The sequence below is a fragment of the Triticum urartu genome, chromosome 7 (assembly GCF_003073215.2).
Source record: "Triticum urartu cultivar G1812 chromosome 7, Tu2.1, whole genome shotgun sequence".
NCBI classification, from domain to species: Eukaryota; Viridiplantae; Streptophyta; class Magnoliopsida; order Poales; family Poaceae; genus Triticum; species Triticum urartu.
This window is the reverse complement of record NC_053028.1, coordinates 687,988,013-688,008,526: the sequence shown is the minus strand read 5'-3', so window position 1 is coordinate 688,008,526 and position 20,514 is coordinate 687,988,013. Positions and strand designations below refer to the sequence as shown.

The 20,514-nt window shown below is 50.2% G+C and overlaps 1 protein-coding gene across 1 annotated transcript in view; it reads right to left on the bottom strand.

Moving 5' to 3' along the window:
• LOC125519422 (putative FBD-associated F-box protein At5g56560) overlaps positions 1 to 10,318 on the bottom strand; it is a 30,758-nt gene extending 20,440 nt beyond the window's left edge. The window contains exons 1-2 of the mRNA XM_048684233.1: positions 10,026 to 10,318; positions 104 to 120 (exon numbers count right to left, since the gene is read on the bottom strand). Of these exons, the coding sequence (XP_048540190.1) occupies positions 104 to 120; positions 10,026 to 10,318 (310 nt within the window). The remainder of the gene's footprint in view (positions 1 to 103; positions 121 to 10,025) is intronic.
• Positions 10,319 to 20,514: the final 10,196 nt, after the last annotated feature.

Here is a 20,514-nt window from a genome sequence, read left to right as displayed (position 1 = left end):
ATCAAAGGCACAAGATGATGATGGCCATATCATGTCACATATTTTGATTGCATGTGATGTTTATCTTTTATGCATCTTATCTTGCTTTAATTGACGATAGCATTATAAGATGATCTCTCACTAAATTTCAAGATAAAAGTGTTCTCCCTGAGTATGCACCGTCGCCAAAGTTCGTCGTGCCCAGACACCACGTGATGATCGGGTGTGATAAGCTCTACGTCCATCTACAATGGATGAAAGCCAGTTTTGCACACGCAGAATACTCAGGTTAAACTTGACGAGCCTAGCATATGCAGATATGGCCTCGGAACACCGAGACCAAAAGGTCGAGCGTGAATCATATAGTAGATATGATCAACATAGTGATGTTCACCATTGAAAACTACTCCATTTCACGTGATGATCAGTTATGGTTTATTTGATTTGGATCATGTGATCACTTAGAAGATTAGAGGGATGTCTTTCTAAGTGGGAGTTCTTAAGTAATATGATTAATTGAACTTAAATTTATCATGAACTTAGTCCTGGTAGTATTAGCATATCTATGTTGTAGATCAATAGCTCGCGTTTAGCTCCCCTGTTTTATTTTTGATATGTTCCTAGAGAAAACTAAGTTGAAAGATGTTAGTAGCAATGATGCGGATTGGATCCGTGATCTGAGGTTTATCCTCATTGCTGCACAGAAGAATTATGTCCTTAATGCACCGCTAGGTGACAGACCTATTGCAGGAGCAGATGCAGACGTCATGAACGTTTGGCTAGCTCAATATGATGACTAGTTGATAGTTTAGTGCACCATGCTTAACAGCTTAGAATCGGGACTTCAAAGACGTTTTGAACGTCATGGATCATATGGATGTTCGAGGAGTTGAAGTTAAGCAAATACCCGAGTGGAGAGATATGAAGTCTCCAACAAGTTCTATAGCTAAAAGATGGAGGAGAATAGCTCAAGCAGTGAGCATGTGTTCAGATTGTCTGGGTACTACAATCGCTTGAATCAAGTGGGAGTTAATCTTCCAGATAAAATAGTGATTGACAGAATTCTCTAGTCACCATCACCAAGTTAGTAGAACTTCGTGATGAACTATAGTATGCAAGGGATGATGAAAACGATTCCCGAGCTTTTCATGATGATGAAATTGATGAAGGTAGAAATCAAGAAAGAGCATCAAGTGTTGATGATTAACAAGACCACTAGTTTCAAGAAAAGGGCAAAGGGAAAGAAAGGGAACTTCAAGAAGAACGGCAAGCAAGTTGCTGCTCAAGTGAAGAAGCCCAAGTCTGTTCCTAAGCCTGAGACTAAGTGCTTCTACTGCAAAGGGACTGGTCACTAGAAGCGGAACTGCCCCAAGTATTTGGCGGATAAGAAGGATGGCAAAGTGAACAAAGGTATATTTGATATACAGATTATTGATGTGTATTTTACTAGTGTTCATAGCAACCCCTCGGTATTTGATACTGGTTCAGTTGCTAAGAGTAGTAACTCGAAACGGGAGTTGCAGAATGAACATAGACTAGTTAAGGGTGAAGTGACGATGTGTGTTGGAAGTGGTTCCAAGATTGATATGATCATCATCGCACACTCCTTATACTTTCGGGATTAGTGTTGAACCTAAATAAGTGTTATTTGGTGTTTGTGTTGAGCATGAATATGATTTGATCATGTTTATTGCAATACGGTTATTCATTTAAGTAAGAGAATAAATTGTTGTTCTGTTTACATGAATAAAACCTTCTATGGTCATACACCCAATGAAAATGGTTTGTTGGATCTCGATCGTGGTGATACACATTCTCATAATATTGAAGCCAAAAGATGCAAAGTTAATAATGATAGTGCAACTTATTTGTGGCACTGCCGTTTAGGTCATATTGGTGTAAAGCACATGAAGAAAATCCATGCTGATGGGCTTTTGGAATCACTTGATTATGAATCAGTTGATGCTTGCGAACCGTGCCTCATGGGCAAGATGACTAAGACTCCGTTCTTTGGAACAATGGAGCAAGCAACTGACTTATTGGAAATAATACATACTGATGTATGCAGTCCGATGAATGTTGAGGCTCGCGGCGGGTATCGTTATTTTCTGAGCTTCACAGATGATTTGAGCAGATATGGGTATATCTACTTGATGAAACATAAGTCTGAAACATTTGAAAAGTTCAAAAAACTTCAGAGTGAAGTGGAAAATCATCGTGACAAGAAAATAAAGTTTCTACGATATGATCGCAGAGACAAATATTTGAGTTACGAGTTTGGTCTTCAATTAAAACAATGTGGAATAGTTTCACAAAATCGTGCCACCTGGAACACCACGGCATAATGGTGTGTCCGAACGTCATAACCGTACTATTATTGGATATAGTGCAATCTATGATGTTTCTTACCGATTAACCACTATAGTTTTGAGGTTATGCATTAGAGACAACTACATTCACGTTAAATAGGGCACCATCTAAATCCGTTGAGATGACACCGTATGAACTATGGTTTGGCAAGAAACCTAAGCTGTCATTTCTTAAAGTTTGAGGTTGCAATGCTTATGTGAAAAAGTTTCAACCTGATAAGCTCAAATTCAAATCAGAGAAGTGCGTCTTCATAGGATACCCAAAAGAAAATGTCGGGTACACCTTCTATCACAGATCCGAAGGCAAGATATTCATTGCTGAGAATGGATCCTTTCTAGAGAAGGAGTTTCTCTCGAAAGAAGTGAGTGGGAGGAAAGTAGAACTTGATGAGGTAACTATACCTGCTCCCTTATTGGAAAGTAGTTCATCACAGAAATATGTTCGTGTGACTACTACACCAATTAGTGAGGAAGCTAACGATGATGATCATGTAACTCCAGATCAAGTTGCTACCGAACCTCGTAGGTAAACCAGAGTGACATCCACACCAGAGTGGTACGGTAATCCTGTTCTGGAGGTCATGTTACTTGACCATGACGAGCCTACGAACTATGAGGAAGCGATGATGAGCCCATATTCCACGAAATGGCTTGAGAGCATAAAATCTGAGATGAGATCCATGTATGAAAACAAAGTATGGATTTTGATTGACTTGCCCATTGATCGGCGAGCCATTGAGATTAAATCGATCTTCAAGAGGAAGACGGACGCTGATAGTAGTGTTACTATCTACAAAGCTAGAATTGTCGCCAAAAGGTTTTCGACAAGTTCAAGGTGTTGACTACGATGAGAGTTTCTCACTTGTATCTATGCTTAAGTATGTCCGAATCATGTTAGCAATTGCCGCATTTTATGAAATCTGGCAAATGGATAAACAAAATTGCATTCCTTAATGGATTTATTAAAGAAGAGTTGTATATGATGCAACCAGAAGGTTTTGTCAATCCTAAAGGTACTAACAAAATATGCAAGCTCCAGCGATCCATCTATGGACTGGTGCAAGCATCTCGGAGTTGGAATATACGCTTTGATAAGTTGATCAAAGCATATAGTTTTATACAGACTTGCGGTGAAGCCTGTATTTACAAGAAAGTGAGTGGGAGCACTACAACATTTCTGATAAGTATATGTGAATGACATATTGTTGATCGGAGATAATGTAGAATTATTCTGCAAAGCATAAAGGAATGTTTGAAAGGAGTTTTTCAAAGAAATACCTCGGTGAAGCTGCTTACATATTGAGCATCAAGATCTATAGAGATAGATCAAGATTCTTGATAAGTTTTTCAATGAGTACATACCTTGACAAGATTTTGAAGTAGTTCAAAATGGAACAGTCAAAGAAGGAGTTCTTTCCTGTGTTACAAGGTGTGAAGTTGAGTAAGACTCAAAACCCGACCACGGCAGAAGATAGAGAGAGAATGAAAGTCATTCCCTATGCCTTAGGCATAGGTTCTATAAAGTATGCCATGCTGTGTACCAGACCTATTGTATACCCTGCCCTGAGTTTGGCAAGGGAGTACAATAGTGATCTAGGAGTAGATCACTGGACATTGGTCAAAATTATCCTTAGTGGAATAAGGATATGTTTCTCGATTATGGAGGTGACAAAAGGTTAGTCGTAAAGGGTTACGTCGATGCAAGTTTTGACACTGATCCAGATGACTCAAAGTCTCAATCTGGATACATATTTAAAATGGGAGCAATTAGCTAGAGTAGCTCAGTGCAGAGCATTGTTGACATAGAAATTTGCAAAATACATATGGATCTGAATGTAGCAGACCCGTTGACTAAACTTCCCTCACAAGCAAAACATGATCACACCTTAGTACTCTTTGGGTATTAATCACATAGCGATGTGAACTAGATTATTGACTCTAGTAAACCTTTGGGTGTTGGTCACATGACGATGTGAAGTATGGGCGTTAATCACATGGTGATGTGAACTATTGATGTTAAATCACATGGCGATGTGAACTAGATTATTGACTCTAGTGCAAGTGGGAGACTGAAGGAAATATGCCCTAGAGGCAATAATAAAGTTATTATTTATTTCCTTATATCATGATAAATGTTTATTATTCATGCTAGAATTGTATTAACCGGAAACATAATACATGTGTGAATACATAGACAAACAATATGTCACTAGTATGCCTCTACTTGACTAGCTCGTTGAATCAAAGATGGTTAAGTTTCCTAGCCATAGACATGAGTTGTCATTTGATTAACGGGATCATATCATTAGAGAATGATGTGATTGACTTGACCCATTTCGTTAGCATAGCACTTGATCGTTTAGTTTGTTGCTATTGCTTTCTTCATGACTTATACATGTTCCTATGACTATGAGATTATGCAACTCCCGTTTACCGGAGGAACACTTTGGGTGCTACCAAACGTCACAACGTAACTGGGTGATTATAAAGGTGCTCTACAGGTGTCTCCAAAGGTACTTGTTGGGTTGGCGTATTTCGAGATTAGGATTTGTCACTCCGATTGTCGGAGAGGTATCTCTGGGCCCACTCGGTAATGCACATCACTATAAGCCTTGCAAGCATTGCAACTAATGAGTTAGTTGCGGGATGATGTGTTACGGAACGAGTAAAGAGACTTGCCGGTAACGAGATTGAACTAGGTATTGAGATACCGACGATCGAATCTCGGGCAAGTAACATACCGATGACAAAGGGAACAACGTATGTTGTTATGCGGTCTGACCGATAAAGATCTTCATAGAATATGTAGGAGCCAATATGAGCATCCAGGTTCCGCTATTGGTTACTGACCAGAGACGTGTCTCGGTCATGTCTACATAGTTCTCGAACCTGTAGGGTCCGCACGCTTAACGCTACGATGACAGTTATATTATGAATTTATATGTTTTGATGTACCTAAGGAGTTCGGAGTCCCGGATTAGTTCGGGGACATGACGAGGAGTCTCGAAATGGTCAAGACGTAAAGATCGATATATTGGACGACTATATTCGGACTTCGGAAAGGTTCCGAGTGATTCGGGTATTTTTCGGAGTACCGGAGAGTTACGGGAATTCGCCGGGGAGTATATGGGCCTCATTGGGCCATACGGGAATATAGGAGATAGGCCAAAAGGATGGAGGCCTGCGCCCCCCCCCTCTGGTCCGAATTGGACAAGGGGTGCAGCCCCCTTTTCCTTCTCCCTCTCCTCCTCTTTCCTTCACTCCTACTCCAACAAGGAAAGGAGGAGTCCTACTCCCGGTGGGAGTAGGACTCCCCCCTTGGCGCGCCCTCCTCCTAGGTCGGCCGCCTCCCCCCTTGCTCCTTTATATACAGGGGCAGGGGGCACCTATAGACACACAAGTTGATCAAGTTGATCGTCTCTTAGCCGTGTGCGGTGCCCCCCTCCACCATAGTCCACCTCGATAGTACTGTAGCAGTGCTTAGGCGAAGCCCTGCGTCGGTAGAACATCAACATCATCACCACGCCGTCGTGCTGACGGAACTCTCCCTCAACACTCGGCTGGATCGGAGTTTGAGGGACGTCATCGGGCTGAACGTGTGCTGAACTCGGAGGTGTCGTGCATTCGGTACTTGATCGGTCGGATTGTGAAGATGTACGACTACACCAACCGCGTTGTGCTAACGCTTCCGCTTTCGGTCTACGAGGGTACGTGGACAACACTCTCCCCTCTCGTTGCTATGCATCACCATGATATTGCGTGTGCGTAGGAATTTTTTTGAAGTTACTACGTTCGCCAACAGACTACCCAGTGATCCTAACTGTAAGTACATTATTCTTTACTTGAAACATGTAAAGGAAAACAAATTACAATATCTGACATTATATATTTGTTTCTTAGCACATCCAGCAGAGAAATCTGAATCCATAATTGGACCCAACACAACAAAAAGATAGCATGGTGCACATTTTGTCACATGAGGTATTTAAAATATATTATTTTTTTCTTCTAGTTTTACTGCAATTTCATTACCTGATGACTGTATGCAGGGACCTGCAAAAGGAGTTCCTATTTCTAGGGTGCACCAAATACCAGATGAAGCTGCCTTTGTAGCACAGCACATAGCCAACTTACCTGCTGCCACATTTGTTGCGCAACCAGCACAAGGCACACATCAAGGCAGAGGAAGAGGAGCAAGAGGTTCTGGAACAGCAGGCACATGTAGAGGTGCTGCACCAGCAGGTAGAGGCAGAGGAGCAAGAGGTGTTGTACCAGCAGCCAGAGGAGGAAGAGGTGTTGCACCAGCAGCCAGAGGAAGAAGAGGTGCTTCTGCACGAGCATCAAAGAGAACTTCAACAAGAGCAAGGGGTCTGGGAAGAACAAAGAAAACCACTAAAACAAGGGGAATGGAGTGGCTCCTGTTTGGTGAAGGATCAAGCAGAAATGCTCCAGCAGATGAACAAGAGCAAACATAATTCCAATCTACACAAGGAGCTCCAGCAGATGAAGAGTGAAATGCTTCTATTTTGTTATATGTTGTAGAACTATGGTACTTAAGACTGCAACATCTTTTGTGATGGCCTTTTGGTACAAAACTTAAACTTGTTAGCCCTATGTAATGGTATGTTGGTATGTTGCTACAAAACTGAATCTTCCCACACTCCTTTCTTGCCATGAATTTGCTACAGTTTAGTTATGAACGTATATAGACAAAGTTTAGCCCATTCTCATAACACATCATGCAATAGAACACCGATTCTTAACATATAAGATCTCTTACAATAACACAAATGACAGGTCAACTCCAACTCCAACTCCAGCTTCGACACATAGTTCAGAACATAACACACACTTTCACTGACAAATCAACTAAAAACATACTCAAATCCAACTCCAGCTTCGACACATAGTTCAGAACATAACACACACTTTCACTGACAAATCAGCTAAAAACATACTCAACTCCAACTCCAGCTTCGACGGCTTAAGCGTTACCATATGGTCCAGGTTCAGTACCATCTATCTTGCCGCGCCAGGTTGTGAAAGTGTGCTTGCGGCTGAGATCGGCGTCTTCATCGGGGAGTAACTCATCAGGCAACCCTTTAGTTAGCAATGGGCCACGGTCGATGACCTCCTTGACATGTATGGTCACTGGAAAATCAGTGGTGCCACGATCAATTGGAGAGTTCGGGCACGGCGGTGAATGAGCATTCTCGTCATCGGAGTCTGGCGTCCACGGTTGTAGAGGAGGAGCCGGAACAGAGATAGTGAGCACCTTTAGAATGGCACTAGGATTGCGTAGCCACGCCGTGCAAGGCAGCACCCACTTGTCAGTAGCCGGGAGCATGTCGATGAGCTCACCGTCGACACCGGCGAGCACCAGGTTGACGGTATCCGGGTCCCAGGCCTCTTCCGGGAGCCCCTCCAAACTCAGCGTCGTCTTGTACTCCAGCTTCGACGGCCTACCACGCGACAAACTTGACCAACGTTGAAAACTAATTCTGCTGCCGCCGCAACGCACCTGCTCCGACGCGAGCACCACACGAGTGCAATCCTCCAGCGAGTCAAACCGCACGAAAAAGTGGAATGGTGGGCTGGTCACCTCCACCTTCATGGATGCCGGCCTGATGGCACAATGAGACGCCATCGCCGCGGCGAGTGCCTCCGGCGTCACCAAGCTTCGCAGCTGTCCAATGATGGTGGCATACATCGCTCTCCCGTGGAATGCCTGCTCTAGCGCCGCCATGCCAGCAGGGCGAGCGATGAGAACGCGGCCTTGCGCGGGGCGCAAATCTGGCTCACCGTGCTGCCACACCTCCTTAGGGAAGACACGCGAGTCCGGGATGCGGGACCATCCCATGACCGACGCGGCGACCTCGCTGGAGCGAGAGCGCCGCCACTACCTCCGACGACGACGGCGCGGCTACATAGTGCCACGCTCTCCTTGCTGATGCCGACGCTTGCCACACTGCCTGCCACAGCAACGGCGGCGCGGCTACTTCCGACGGGGGAGCTACCTCTGCTCCACACAGAAGGGACGCCGCCACAACTCTCGGTCTCGCTGCCATCAACGCCGCCACCCATGTCGCCGGCTAGGGATTTGGTTTTCGATTTGGGAACTAGGGTTCCTATTCTGGATCGAGAAGGGGAACGGGGAAAGGGCATGTTTTAAAAAATATCATTTTTGCATTATGACCCTCGTAATAAACCACTAGGGGCTTTTGTGCAAAGAAATAGAGAAAACCGGGCGGCTGGCCGGTGCAGATGGCCAATGTGACCTAGATGCACCCGCAATGCAAGTTCTGTGACGGGTTTTTCCGTTTTGCAAGTAGTGTGACTTAAGTGCACCCGAATGACAAGTTCTCTGACGCACGGCAAAGGCATGAATATGCAGCGAAGGAAGCTGTCCTTGTTTCTCTGCCGTCTGTAGAGTCACCTGCTGGAGGCTCCAAATATCAAAAACAACATGCATCCCATAGGAATAGCAGCATTTCCACGAGACCTTCTCCACTCAGGGTGGACACGGTCCGGGCCGGTCCGGTCCCTGTCCGAGCGGCAGTTTGGAACGGATGCCGGCGCTCCGGGCGGACCAGACCGAGCTGTGCAGCGGTCCTGATTTTAGGGACCGGACTGGCTGGCATGAAGCTCGGTGCGGACCGGCGGTCCTCGCGGTCCTGGCTACGTCCAGTCACTGCCTTGTGGGCCCAGGACATCAGAGAGGTGGTCGGAGTAGCAGCACGGTGGCCGGAGCCGGAGAAGAAGCACCTGATGCACAGCGGCGCGAGAGAAAGGCACGGGAGAGAGAGGGAGCAGCACGGCGTGAGGCAGAGGCGTGGTGGCGCGAGGGAGAGAGGGGGAGCAGCCGCGCGAGGGGACGACGGCGAGAGGTAGAGGCACGGCGGCGCGAGGCTATGCCGGGGAGAGGAAGGCAAGGAAGATGGCGGAGCAGGGGAGGAAGAGGGGTGGCGCGTGCGAGGAAGAGGAGGCAGTGGCAGTTCGCTAGGTCATGCACGCACAATATATGTGTTTGGGCTCTTCTAATTGGCTTTAATTGGGCCAGGCCTTCGGTCCTCCGAGCCAGACCGAGCTTTAACCGGACCGGACCGACCGAATTTCGGTCTCGTTTTCACGGACCGGACCGACCATATTATCCGGCGAGCCAGGACCGTACGATCCGGTCCATAACGGGCCGCGGTCCGGGCTAGAAGCCCGCTCGTCCCGTCCACCCTGATTCTCCACCATTGGTGCCAAGACGGAGATGATGCTGATCTTTGAGGTGGTGAAGGACATGGTCAACTGCTTAAGCAGAGGGGCAACAATGTTGATACTATGTGTCTGTTTGCTGTCCACGACAAGCTCCAGCAGTGTCGCCGAGTTAACTCTCACATATGGCTCATTCAACACAGTGCCGCTGAGATGGAGCGTGCGCAGGCGCGGACAGCTAGAGAGCAAGGAGTCGAGGGCATCGATGCAGGACCCCAGATACAGCTTCTCAAGCGCGGGGAACTCAACGCCAGCCGACACATGTATGTCGGAGAAAAGGTCCAATGTGATGGAACTGGCGCGGTGGAAGCAAGGCAGAACGACGACTGAGGAATCGCCGATCAAGGCCGATGAGAGGTCGAGGAAGAGCTCCTCCGGCTCAAGCCTTGCGGCCACGCGCAGCAGCGAGTTGACGCGGGGACGTGGATTTCCAGGAGGGAGACCGCGGGAGAGACGCGGCCGAGCGCCGGTTCGATTGAGTCGAAAGCGACATCGCGGAGAACGATCTGGTGGAGGCGGGCCCAAAGGCCGCGCCACCTACGGCAGAGGACGCCAGTGCGGGCGGCTGCGCGCGTGCAGTGGAGGCCGGCGAGGACGAGGAGTAGCAGGTCGTCAGGTAGGGCGCTGATGCGGTCCGCTCCGCCGCTGCCTGCACGACCAAACTGCTGCCGCGGGAAGCGGAGGCGAGGCCCCGATCTCGACTCCATGGGGACTTCGGCAAAATGAAACGATGCGGTGGCTCGTGGATAAAATTCAATCCAGGCCACCAGCCCCCGCGGGGTACACGGACGTACCGAGCGGGCTTTTCGGCCCACTCGTAGCCCGTTCTGGACCGGACCGAAGGGTCCCGGCCCGCGACATACAAAGGCCGGTCCGGCCCTGTTCTTGACCGGGCCGGTTCGGTCGGTCAGAAATCCCGAACTCCCCGTACAGCTTCGCTAGGTCAGCCTTGCCTTAAAAAAAAAGCTTCGCTAGGTCAGCCGGTCCGGTCCTGTTTTTGATTTTCAGGTTAGGGCACCTGCCACCTCCTCTCGTCGTAGTATTAAGGGGGTGTTTGTTTCTAGGGACTTTTTGTGTAGGGATTAGAAAAAGTCTCTCTTAGAGACTTTTTTACCAAACGGGAGGGACTTTTTAGGGACTAAACTAGGCATTTGGGACTAAATGAAAAAGACTCTCTTTGGAATTTTTTGGGACTTTTTCAACAATGCCCCTCCATGCACCCATTGGCCTGCCATCCCATGGTGTTGTTTGATTGTTATTTTTCTATATACTAGGGGCAACATGGTTTTTTAATAACCTCTAGGAAGGGACTAGGGACTTTTTAATCTCTGGAAACAAACAGGGAGGGACTTTTTAGGGACTAGGTACTTTTTAGTTGGGACTAGAAAAAGTCCTAGGACTAGAGAACCAAACACCACCTTATTTTCCATAACAGATATGCAAAGAGTAGTACTTGGGTAAGAACTCCCGACATCACAATTCTGACAAAAAACAACAAATCAGTAGGATTTTTTTTTAGAAAAGGAGGATGACCCCCGGCCTCTGCATCTGGACGATGCATACGGCCATTTTATTAATTATTGACACAAGACCTTACAAAGTCATACAACAGTCAAACTAAAGCCACCAACTAATCAACATCTGTCGCTATTCCTATCCAGTTGATGAAGGGGCGCTGAAAGTCTGGGCCTAATACCAAACATACCTCGCGGCCAAACCTAACATCTAAGACTTGAGGTCCCAATCAGGACGCCTGCCGGGTATGTGCACCCACCAGTCCGACGTGCTCCTCAACCAGGACGCCTGCCGGGTATGAGGCCGCCACAGCCACCTGCCACTAAACCATCTCCAGAGTTGTACTGCTACATCAACCTTGCACAGTCTAGCTACCGCCGACGCTAGACAGCATCACCCTCCTGCGCGAGTCCATCTCCGCTCATCAGGCGCCGAGTGTCCACTACGCCACACCGCCGAGATCCGTCGTCATCAATGGACAAGATGAAACACCGCTCCTCCTCTTGTCCCCTCCAACCAACACTTGGTCCAAAACGATGCCCCCCAGGAGGGAGAACGACATCAAAACATCATCATTGTACGATCCGGTAGACCCAGATCTAGGGTTTCCCTCGGAACCTCCCGATCAGGTTGACGTGACCTGGAACAACGATGCCTCGAGAAGGAAACAACGTCAGAGACCCCGCCATTGTCCGCCAAGACCGCAGTCAGGCACGATTTTCACTGGAAGCCGTGTCGTCCTGATCTCGTGGCTGGCTAGAACCGCGCGGAGTCTCGCCATGAAGACGTATGCTGCTACTGATACTCTGGTAGAGATCCTCCATACCCTCACCGGTCCCTCCACGCACCGCCGGCCGGCCAAGACCAAGCCGCGGTGGATCTGGACGGGACGCCAGATCCACGGCCGCCGCGACTCATCTTCAAGCAGAGCCCTCCACTGGTTCATCCATGGAGTGCTGCCACCATCCATGCACGAAGGGAAGCCCATCGCCGTCCTAGACCGCTGCCCGCCGCCGCACAGGCTAGGGGCGCCGCCCTGCCTGCTGCCCACGGGCGCACCACAAGAGACGCCCCTGCCGTCTCAAGGGGATCCCGCTGCAGATCCGCTCGCCCTAGCGCCTTGGCATCGGGCCTGCCGCCACCGCGGACCTTGCCGACGGCAGCGGCGGCAGGAGGATGGCCGAGGGAGGCTGGCGGCGCTAGATTTTTTGGTCCCCTGGCATCGCCCAGGGAGGCGACGCAAGGGGGTACGAGGGGGTAGGGAGTTGGATGATGATAACTAAAGGACCTTACCAATGTACCATTGCAGTAGGTTCCTCCAAACCATGCTCGTCCCAAATTTCATCCCAATCAGAAGATCTCTAACGACCAATACATCTCGTGGGTTTGTTGTTGGCGCCAATTTTGCTTGGTTCTATAATCTCATGTGCCAGCATTTACCCTTGTTTTCATTGTCCTCAGATAGCCCTCAATATTGTCGACCAAGAGGGGGCGGTAACACCCCCCGTGTCAAAGAGACCAGAGAGACTTGGGAGTCGGGGCTTTGGTATGGCGGTCTCCACGTCTTAATATTTTTTTCTATAAACTTAGTCAAAATTAACAAAGTTTGACTTTGACCAAATCTTATATGTAGAGTAAAAAGAAATGGAGGGAGTACATCACAAGTAGGTATAGGAGTACCACATTATTTGAGCTTCAGTGCATAGTAATTCATACCATAGGCTTAAAATAATAACTAGCTTAGAGTACTTGACTGACATAGGTAGAGTACATTGACTTAAATAATTGAATGGCAGATAAACCATTCAAGATTTAACTAAGAATGCCACAGTATAGTGCCAAAAGAACACATCAGATGATCAGTTGACGCAACCAAGCATAGTATTGAGATCAGGTAATGGGGTTGGTCAGCATGGAAAGGATGATCTTGTCGATGCCCACTACCATTCCACACGTATGGATCAGAATCATGTTGATGGGCAATTTTCGTTGGCGTACATTAACCCTGCAGAGGAAACAATTTGAAACCCAGATGCGGTCAATTTCGCAGCAAGCAAATGTTGAGTTGTTATTTGTGTAAGGAATGTTCTCAGTGGCAAAAAAAACACAATATGCCGAGACGAGAGAGAGACCTGAAGGCTAACAAAATGCAGATGAGACAAATAACTTCAGGTAATAATGTAATATAGAAACTGCCTTTTTGCTACTAAATACATATGCCAAAATTTATGTTGTTATTGGCAAATAAAACTGAATACAGGCTGACAGCAGAAAGAAATAGAAAATTACTTGCTGAATAGAGTTTAACTGGGACTAATAGTTTGTGCCAAACCCCACAGCCAGTGAATTGAGATGAGACAACTTCAGCTAAACCTAGAATTAGAAACTCGAATAAAGATGCAAAACGGAAGGGCATGATCAATAGAGAAGACTGCAAAAAGCAAAAGTGCAATATATGTAAGGAAGCCAATCATCCAGTCTAACATTCAATTTATGTTTCTATAAAAGAAAAATACTACCTCCGTCCGGTTTTATTACGCCCCCTTGTATTTTGGGTCTAAATTTGACCATGCATTTAACTAAAACTATATAAAGTATATGCTACACAAAGTATATTGTTGGATTTGTATTTGAAAGAGGTTTTCTATGATATAGTTTTCTTGACATATAGTTTATATTACAATAGTCATCACCCAGCATACCCCTTCGCTTCTCACGCAAGCACTCACCCAGTGCTAGGGTTTCGCTACCTCCCGACATGCAGCCGGCAGCCTGACTCGTCTTTTATGGCCTTAGGGCCATGGAGGCACGGCGGATCCCGGTCTTTGCCGATAGGAGGGCTTCATTTTTAGGTATTATTTTGAGTTTGGTAGGGTTCGCGTCCTTCTCAAAAATGGCGAGGCGGTGGCGGTTTCCTAAAGATTGAAGAAGGTTATCCCCGTCCAACACCCGTCCCAGTAGTGCTTCTAGCATCCTCGGAGGACATGTCAAGGAATCGAAGGCAAGTCTGGACCCATCATGGATAAACTTCAGCATGCGCACGCGGAAGCATGGGCACCAGGCGAGCAAGACGCGGAGGTCGTTGAGGCTCTCAGTACCCCAGATGGACACCGTGTCGAACAGAGTAAACTCGCCACCGGAGCAATGGACGGGTACCCCAGGAATGAACTACTTGAAGGTGACACAGTAACAGCTTCGATATACATCGTAGGAGTATTATATAGAGATAAAAATGGCATCTGAATAAAAACGAGAGCATAAAGAAATAGCACGGTACATGCTGAATCGAATCTAACGGGAACCAAAGAACTTGTGCCAAACCCGAAGTACAATAAAATTCAGACGGGACAACGAATTTAAGGTAATCTAGAAACCATCTTTTTGCTACTGAAGACAGATGCAAAACAGAATGTTTTTCGTTGGCAAATAAAACCAAATACATGCTTCACCAAAATATATTCTCTCCGGCCGGTCAGCTGCTCTCTCGTTCTGGCCCTCGTTTGACGCAGCTGACGGATGGACGGACGGCTTAATCTGAAATATCGTCTCCTCCTCACAACTTCTGCTGCTAGGGCCTCGGCCGTCTCCTCTTCCCTCTCCGGCCGGTCAGGGGTAACTCCAACTGCTACTACTTGGCCGGCCTCAGTCCACCTCTCTCTCTCCTCATCCCTTCGGCCGCCATCGTGCCCTTATTCATTAATCACTTGTGCCCTCCTCCGCCTCCACCCTCCCGCAACGCATGGCTCCTCTCCTCTCCTGCTGCGTTGTCGTCGCCCAAGTCCTATGTCACACACGCATCTCGCACGCGGATGAATCGCTACTGCAAGTATATATAGAGAATACGGTCATGGTGAAAAGGGCGACGGAGGGCATAGTCCAGGCTAGAAGGAAAGATGTACTGTGTCGTGGATCAGTGAGGTGGCATAATCTAGATCCTTGATGGATGGATGATGGATTTCTCACACGAATTAACTAAGGGCGGATCCATTTCCATGAAAGGGAATTAAGTGGCACGGATTCCTCACTAGCACGTCGTTCAATGACACAACTTGGGAGCTATACTAAGATTTCCCTGATTTAACTTTTCTTTGACTCAGCTTCTACTAGATGTTCAAACGGTTTGGAACAACTGCTTTGAGCAATTTGTTTGCAATTCATTCATCTTTAGTAACTATTGTTTTAGAAACATCCCATCTTTTTTCCTTCTCTCATGTCCATGGGCACGGACAACCTCTTTTCTCTTATTTCATCATCTCAATGACAAGTCCCCCGTATATGATAGCTAGCTAGCGTTTAGAAGAAAGCAAAGCTATTTATTTGTTTCACCAGAATGATAACAGTCAACAGGTCCTGGTTCATCATGTTGGGTCTAACCCTAGATAGCACGAACTGGTTTTCGGGGACAAAGGTAGAAGAAGAAGTAAACGCATAGGTGTTTTGCGGCGACAAACGCCTCGCTGACGAACAGCGTTTTTCTCCAGCTCAAACTGTGGCACGTACCATGTACGTTCAACCAACTCAGATCGGCCTCTATTTATAGGCTGGCACACACGCCACCTCCCCTATTGTGATGCATGCTAACTAACCATGAAGTCTATCCGGCCAGCTAACAACTTATCCAGCTAACTAACTACATGCATGACTATCCTATCATGCCATGAAGCTAGCTAACCAACTAACCACCTGGACTAAACACTACGCGCTGGACTAACCAACTCGCCATGGCCACGACTGCACGCACACGCACGTACACCATCGTGACACACACGCACACACGTACTCTGGGTGCATACCCATCACGGTTTATTTCTAACATTCTCCCCCTAAACCGTGACCTACAGGAGGCCAGGTTCTTCGTCGACGTCGGCGAGGAGCGCCTTCTCCTTCTTCGGCTGCCGGCAGTCACGGGAGAAGTGGCCACGAACGCCACAGTTGTAGCACTTCCCGCGCCGCCGTCTCGTGCCCGAGGCCACGCTGCTCGCACCGTCATCGTGGTCGAGGCCGCCGCCGCGCTGACGTTGCCGTGCCTCCCACTGGGCCGCTGTGAACATTAGCTGATCGCTGCCTCGTCCGCCGTTGTCCTGTGTGCGCCGACGTAAGCGTTCGTCGAACGCCTTGAGCCTACTCAACGCCTCCTCGAACGCCATCGTCTCCATGTCGCAGAACTGCTCGATCCCGGCCACCGCGGCATACAACCGATCAGGCACCGTGTCGAGCAGTTTTTTCACCATGGCGGCGTCACCGAGCGTCGAGCCGAGGCCAGCATACCTTGCTGCCATGCCGCCGATTTTTCCGGCGTACGTGTCCAGCGCCTCCCCCTCCTCCATGCGCAGGTTGTCAAACTCGCCACGGAGAGTGGAGAGCCGCGCCGCCTGGACCCGATCAGCGCCGACGAACCTCGTCTTCAAGCTGGCCCACACCTCAGCCGCTGTCTTCTTCGTCGATACCTGCATCAACAAGTCTTCTGAGAGTGCACCGAACAGCACCGCCCTCGCCGTCTTGTTTTTCCCCGCGTCGACCGCCGCGTCGCCGGCCGGCGACACCGCTTCCCAGAGGTTCTGGGCGTCGAGGATGGCTTCGGCCTTGATCGCCCATACCGTGTAGTTGTCCGGTGTGAGCATCGGCATCGCCATGGACACTGTGCTCCCCCCGGCGCCGTGCGGGACGATCGCCATGGCCACGAGCAGAGGAACAAACGAGGCTCTGATACCAATTGTTGGGTCTAACCCTAGATAGCACGAACTGGTTTTCGGGGACAGAGGTAGAAGAAGAAGTAAACGCATAGGTGTTTTGCGGCGACAAACGCCTCGCTGACGAACAGCGTTTTTCTCCAGCTCAAACTGTGGCACGTACCACGTACGTTCAACCAACTCAGATCGGCCTCTATTTATAGGCTGGCACACACGCCACCTCCCCTATTGTGATGCATGCTAACTAACCATGAAGTCTATCCGGCCAGCTAACAACTTATCCAGCTAACTAACTACATGCATGACTATCCTATCATGCCATGAAGCTAGCTAACCAACTAACCACCTGGACTAAACACTACGCGCTGGACTAACCAACTCGCCATGGCCACGACTGCACGCACACGCACGTACACCATCGTGACACACACGCACACACGTACTCTGGGTGCATACCCATCACGGTTTATTTCTAACACATCATACATGCACCTCCAAGCAGGTCCTGGTCCTGGTTCATTCATACATGCAAGCGCGGGCAGAAGGAGAGCAAGTCATCGTGATCGGCGGCCCAGGATGACAGGGACAACGTCTCCAGCAGCCGATGATGTTTAAATCGTGTAGCACGATGGAGGTGGCGTGGTGGAAGCAAGGCAGGTCAAGGCCGAGGCTACCGTCAAAGAATTCCAAGGGGATGGCGATGACGAGCTCCTCCGGCTCGAGCTGAGCGACGGCGTGCAGCAGCGAGTTGACGCGGGCGTCGTAGTTGTAGGCCTCGCGCTCATAGTACCAGACCTGCTTGGGGATGCGGATTTCCAGGAGGGAAACTGCGGGAGGAGGAGAGGACACGCCGCAAAGCCCCGCTTCGCCCGAGGTGTGGGTGACTTCGCGGAATACGATCTGGCGGAGGCGCGCCCAGAGCCCGGGCCACCGGCGGGAGAGTGTTGCTTCCGATCGAACGAGTCAGAGAGAGACAGGTAGATGGAGAGGTTGAACTCGCGAGGTTTGTGCTGCCACCACTGCACAGCGTTTTCTGTTTCTGTTATTGCTTATACTTCCATCGATTACAAAGCTGAGCTAACCACCTGCCTTGATCCGTTTCTGTCGCTCCATCCAGCGACTGGATCACAAGCAGAAGCCAACGGACCAGGAGGAAAATTCGCTAAGGAGAGGTGCGTGCAAGTGCAGTCCTCCTCCACTACGTGCGTGCATGCACATTATTTTAAACAGAAAAGAAACTCTATGTTACTCCCTCCATTCCACAATGTAGTGCTTCCTCTATCCATGTGCTTCAACTTTGACCGTAAATTTAACTATCAAGACCGATTGCGGCGGGAGCAAAAGTTATATCAGTGAATTCGTATTTGAAAGAAGTTTTTAATTATGTAACTTTTTCTCCCGCCGCAGTCGGTCTCGTTCGTTAAATTTATGGTCAAAGTTTAACCTCGGGATGCGCGGGCGCACTATATTTTGGAATGGAGGGAGTACATGCATGAGATTAGCTAGGACTAGGAGCATCTCCAGCCCGTTGCGCCACCAAGACGCGTCGAAAATCGCCGCTTGGGGGCGAGCCGGCGTTTTTTTCCGGCATGGGGGCGAGCACGTCCCCAGCCGTCGCCCCCAGGTCGGGCCCCAGACGTCCCCACAGTTCGGCCAAATTTCAGCAAACACGGCCAAATTTCAACAAACACGACATATTTCGGCAAAATTTAGACGTTTTTTATACAAATAAAATGGACGGAAAAAACCCTAAACTACGGGCCGAAGTAGGCGCTGAGCAGGGCGTGGTCGTCGCCGGCGTCGTCCTCCTGCTTCTCCTCCTTGACACGGCCGGCGCCGTTGCTCGACCCCTCGCCCCGGCGTGCTGCTTCACGGCGGCGGCGTTCGGCGATCTCCTCCAGGGCGCCGCGCTGGCGGTCCAGCTCCATGCGCGCGTAGTCCTCGCGCGTCCACTTCAAGGCGGCCTCTTCTTCGTCGGCCTCCTCGGCGAGAGCAGGCTCCGGCTTCACAGCGGCGAGCCCCGGCTCCGGCTTCACCGTCGCCAGCCCTGGCTCCCTCTTCGGCTTGACCAGACGAGGAGGGACCGAGGAGGAGGAGCCACGGCCGCCGTCGTTGATGACGAGGCCGGCGCCGCAGGTGCGCCTACCGAGCGGCATCTCGGACGGCTCTGGCTTGACGCTGACCAACGTCGGCGCGCCGGAGGAGTGAGAGGAGGATCGGGAGGAGGAGGAGGAAGAGGAGGATGACCATCCCATCATCCTCCTCGGCAGCCACGCGCCACCGCTCCGAGCGGTCGGGTACTCGAATGGCGGGTAGTTGCCGCCCTCAAGGTGCGCGAGGACGCCGCTGAGCGTGCGGCCCGGGACGCCCCACCACAGGCGGCGGCCCTCGCTGTTGTTGCGGCCGCGCAGCATCGGCGCGTTGCTGGTGGAGGCGAGCCGCTCCACCTGCCGGCGTTTGAAGTACGCCGCCCACGCCGCGTGGTTGCCGGTGGCGTACTCTGGGAGCGCCCGCTCCGCGACTGTCAGGGACGCCCGCGCACGCTTGATCTCGGCGTGGAAATAGGCGGGCGTCTCGGGGACGGGCAGAGGGTGGACAGGGACCCCGCCGGCGCCGAGCCTCCACTGCGACGGAGCGCATACGTCGGGCGGCGCGGGGTAGTTGGCCTCGTGGAGGAGGTAGGCCTCCCACTCATGCAGCGAGCGGCGGCCAAAACCGTTGGCCGCCGCCGCATCGCCGGGATACCTCGCGCTCATGATTGCCGGGGGGGGGGGGGAGAGGGGCTCGAACGGCGGAGAGAGGGAAGGAAGTGCGGTGGCGAGGAGGGGGAGGACTGCCGATGCCGATGGATGGGTGCCTCACCGGCGCGGCCAGGGGCGCCTTTTATAGCGGCTCAGGGGCGGCGTCGCCGCACTTCGCCGCCCGTGAATCAATGGCAGGCTGACCGACAGCAGCCTTGGCATTGATTCCCCGCGGGAAAACCGAGACGATGAGGACGACCAGCCTTCGTCTCGCTGACGCGTCGGTCCCGCCACTCTTTCGCGCCAAAACGTTCGCGCCAGCGCCCCCGGGCGCCCCCAGCGCGCTGGGTTCGGGTTGGGTGCGCCGGCGCTAATTTCGGCCCAATCCGGCGAAAAACAGGCTCTTGGGGTGCAACTGGGCCGATTTTTCGGCGCCGGCGCTAAAAAACGGCCTTGGGGGGGGCCTGTTGGGGGCGCGGCTGGAGATGCTCTAACACTTCACCAATCTCACTGCACCACGCCGACGACCCCAAGCCTTTGGCGCATCTCGATGAAATGAACTCGTCCGAGCGCGTTGGTCAGAGCATCAGCAAGCTGATCCTGCATCCCCACATGATCGATCTCCACCTCTTCTGTCTCTATGCAATCTCTGACAAAGTGGAACTTGACATCTATGTGTTTGCTTCGGTCATGATGGACTGGATTTTTGCTCAGAGCTATGGCTGATTTGTTGTCAACTAGCAGTCTGAACCTTGCTGGTGAGGCTCCTGTTATGTCTCCCAACAGTCTGCTCAGCCACAACCCTTGACATGTTGCAGCAGCTATGGCCACGTACTCCGCCTCGCATGAAGAGAGAGCGACTATCTTCTGCTTCTGAGAGCTCCAGGTGATCAGATTCTTGCCAAGATAAAAGACGTGCCCAGAAGTGCTTTTGCGGTCGCCGACACCGCCGGCGTG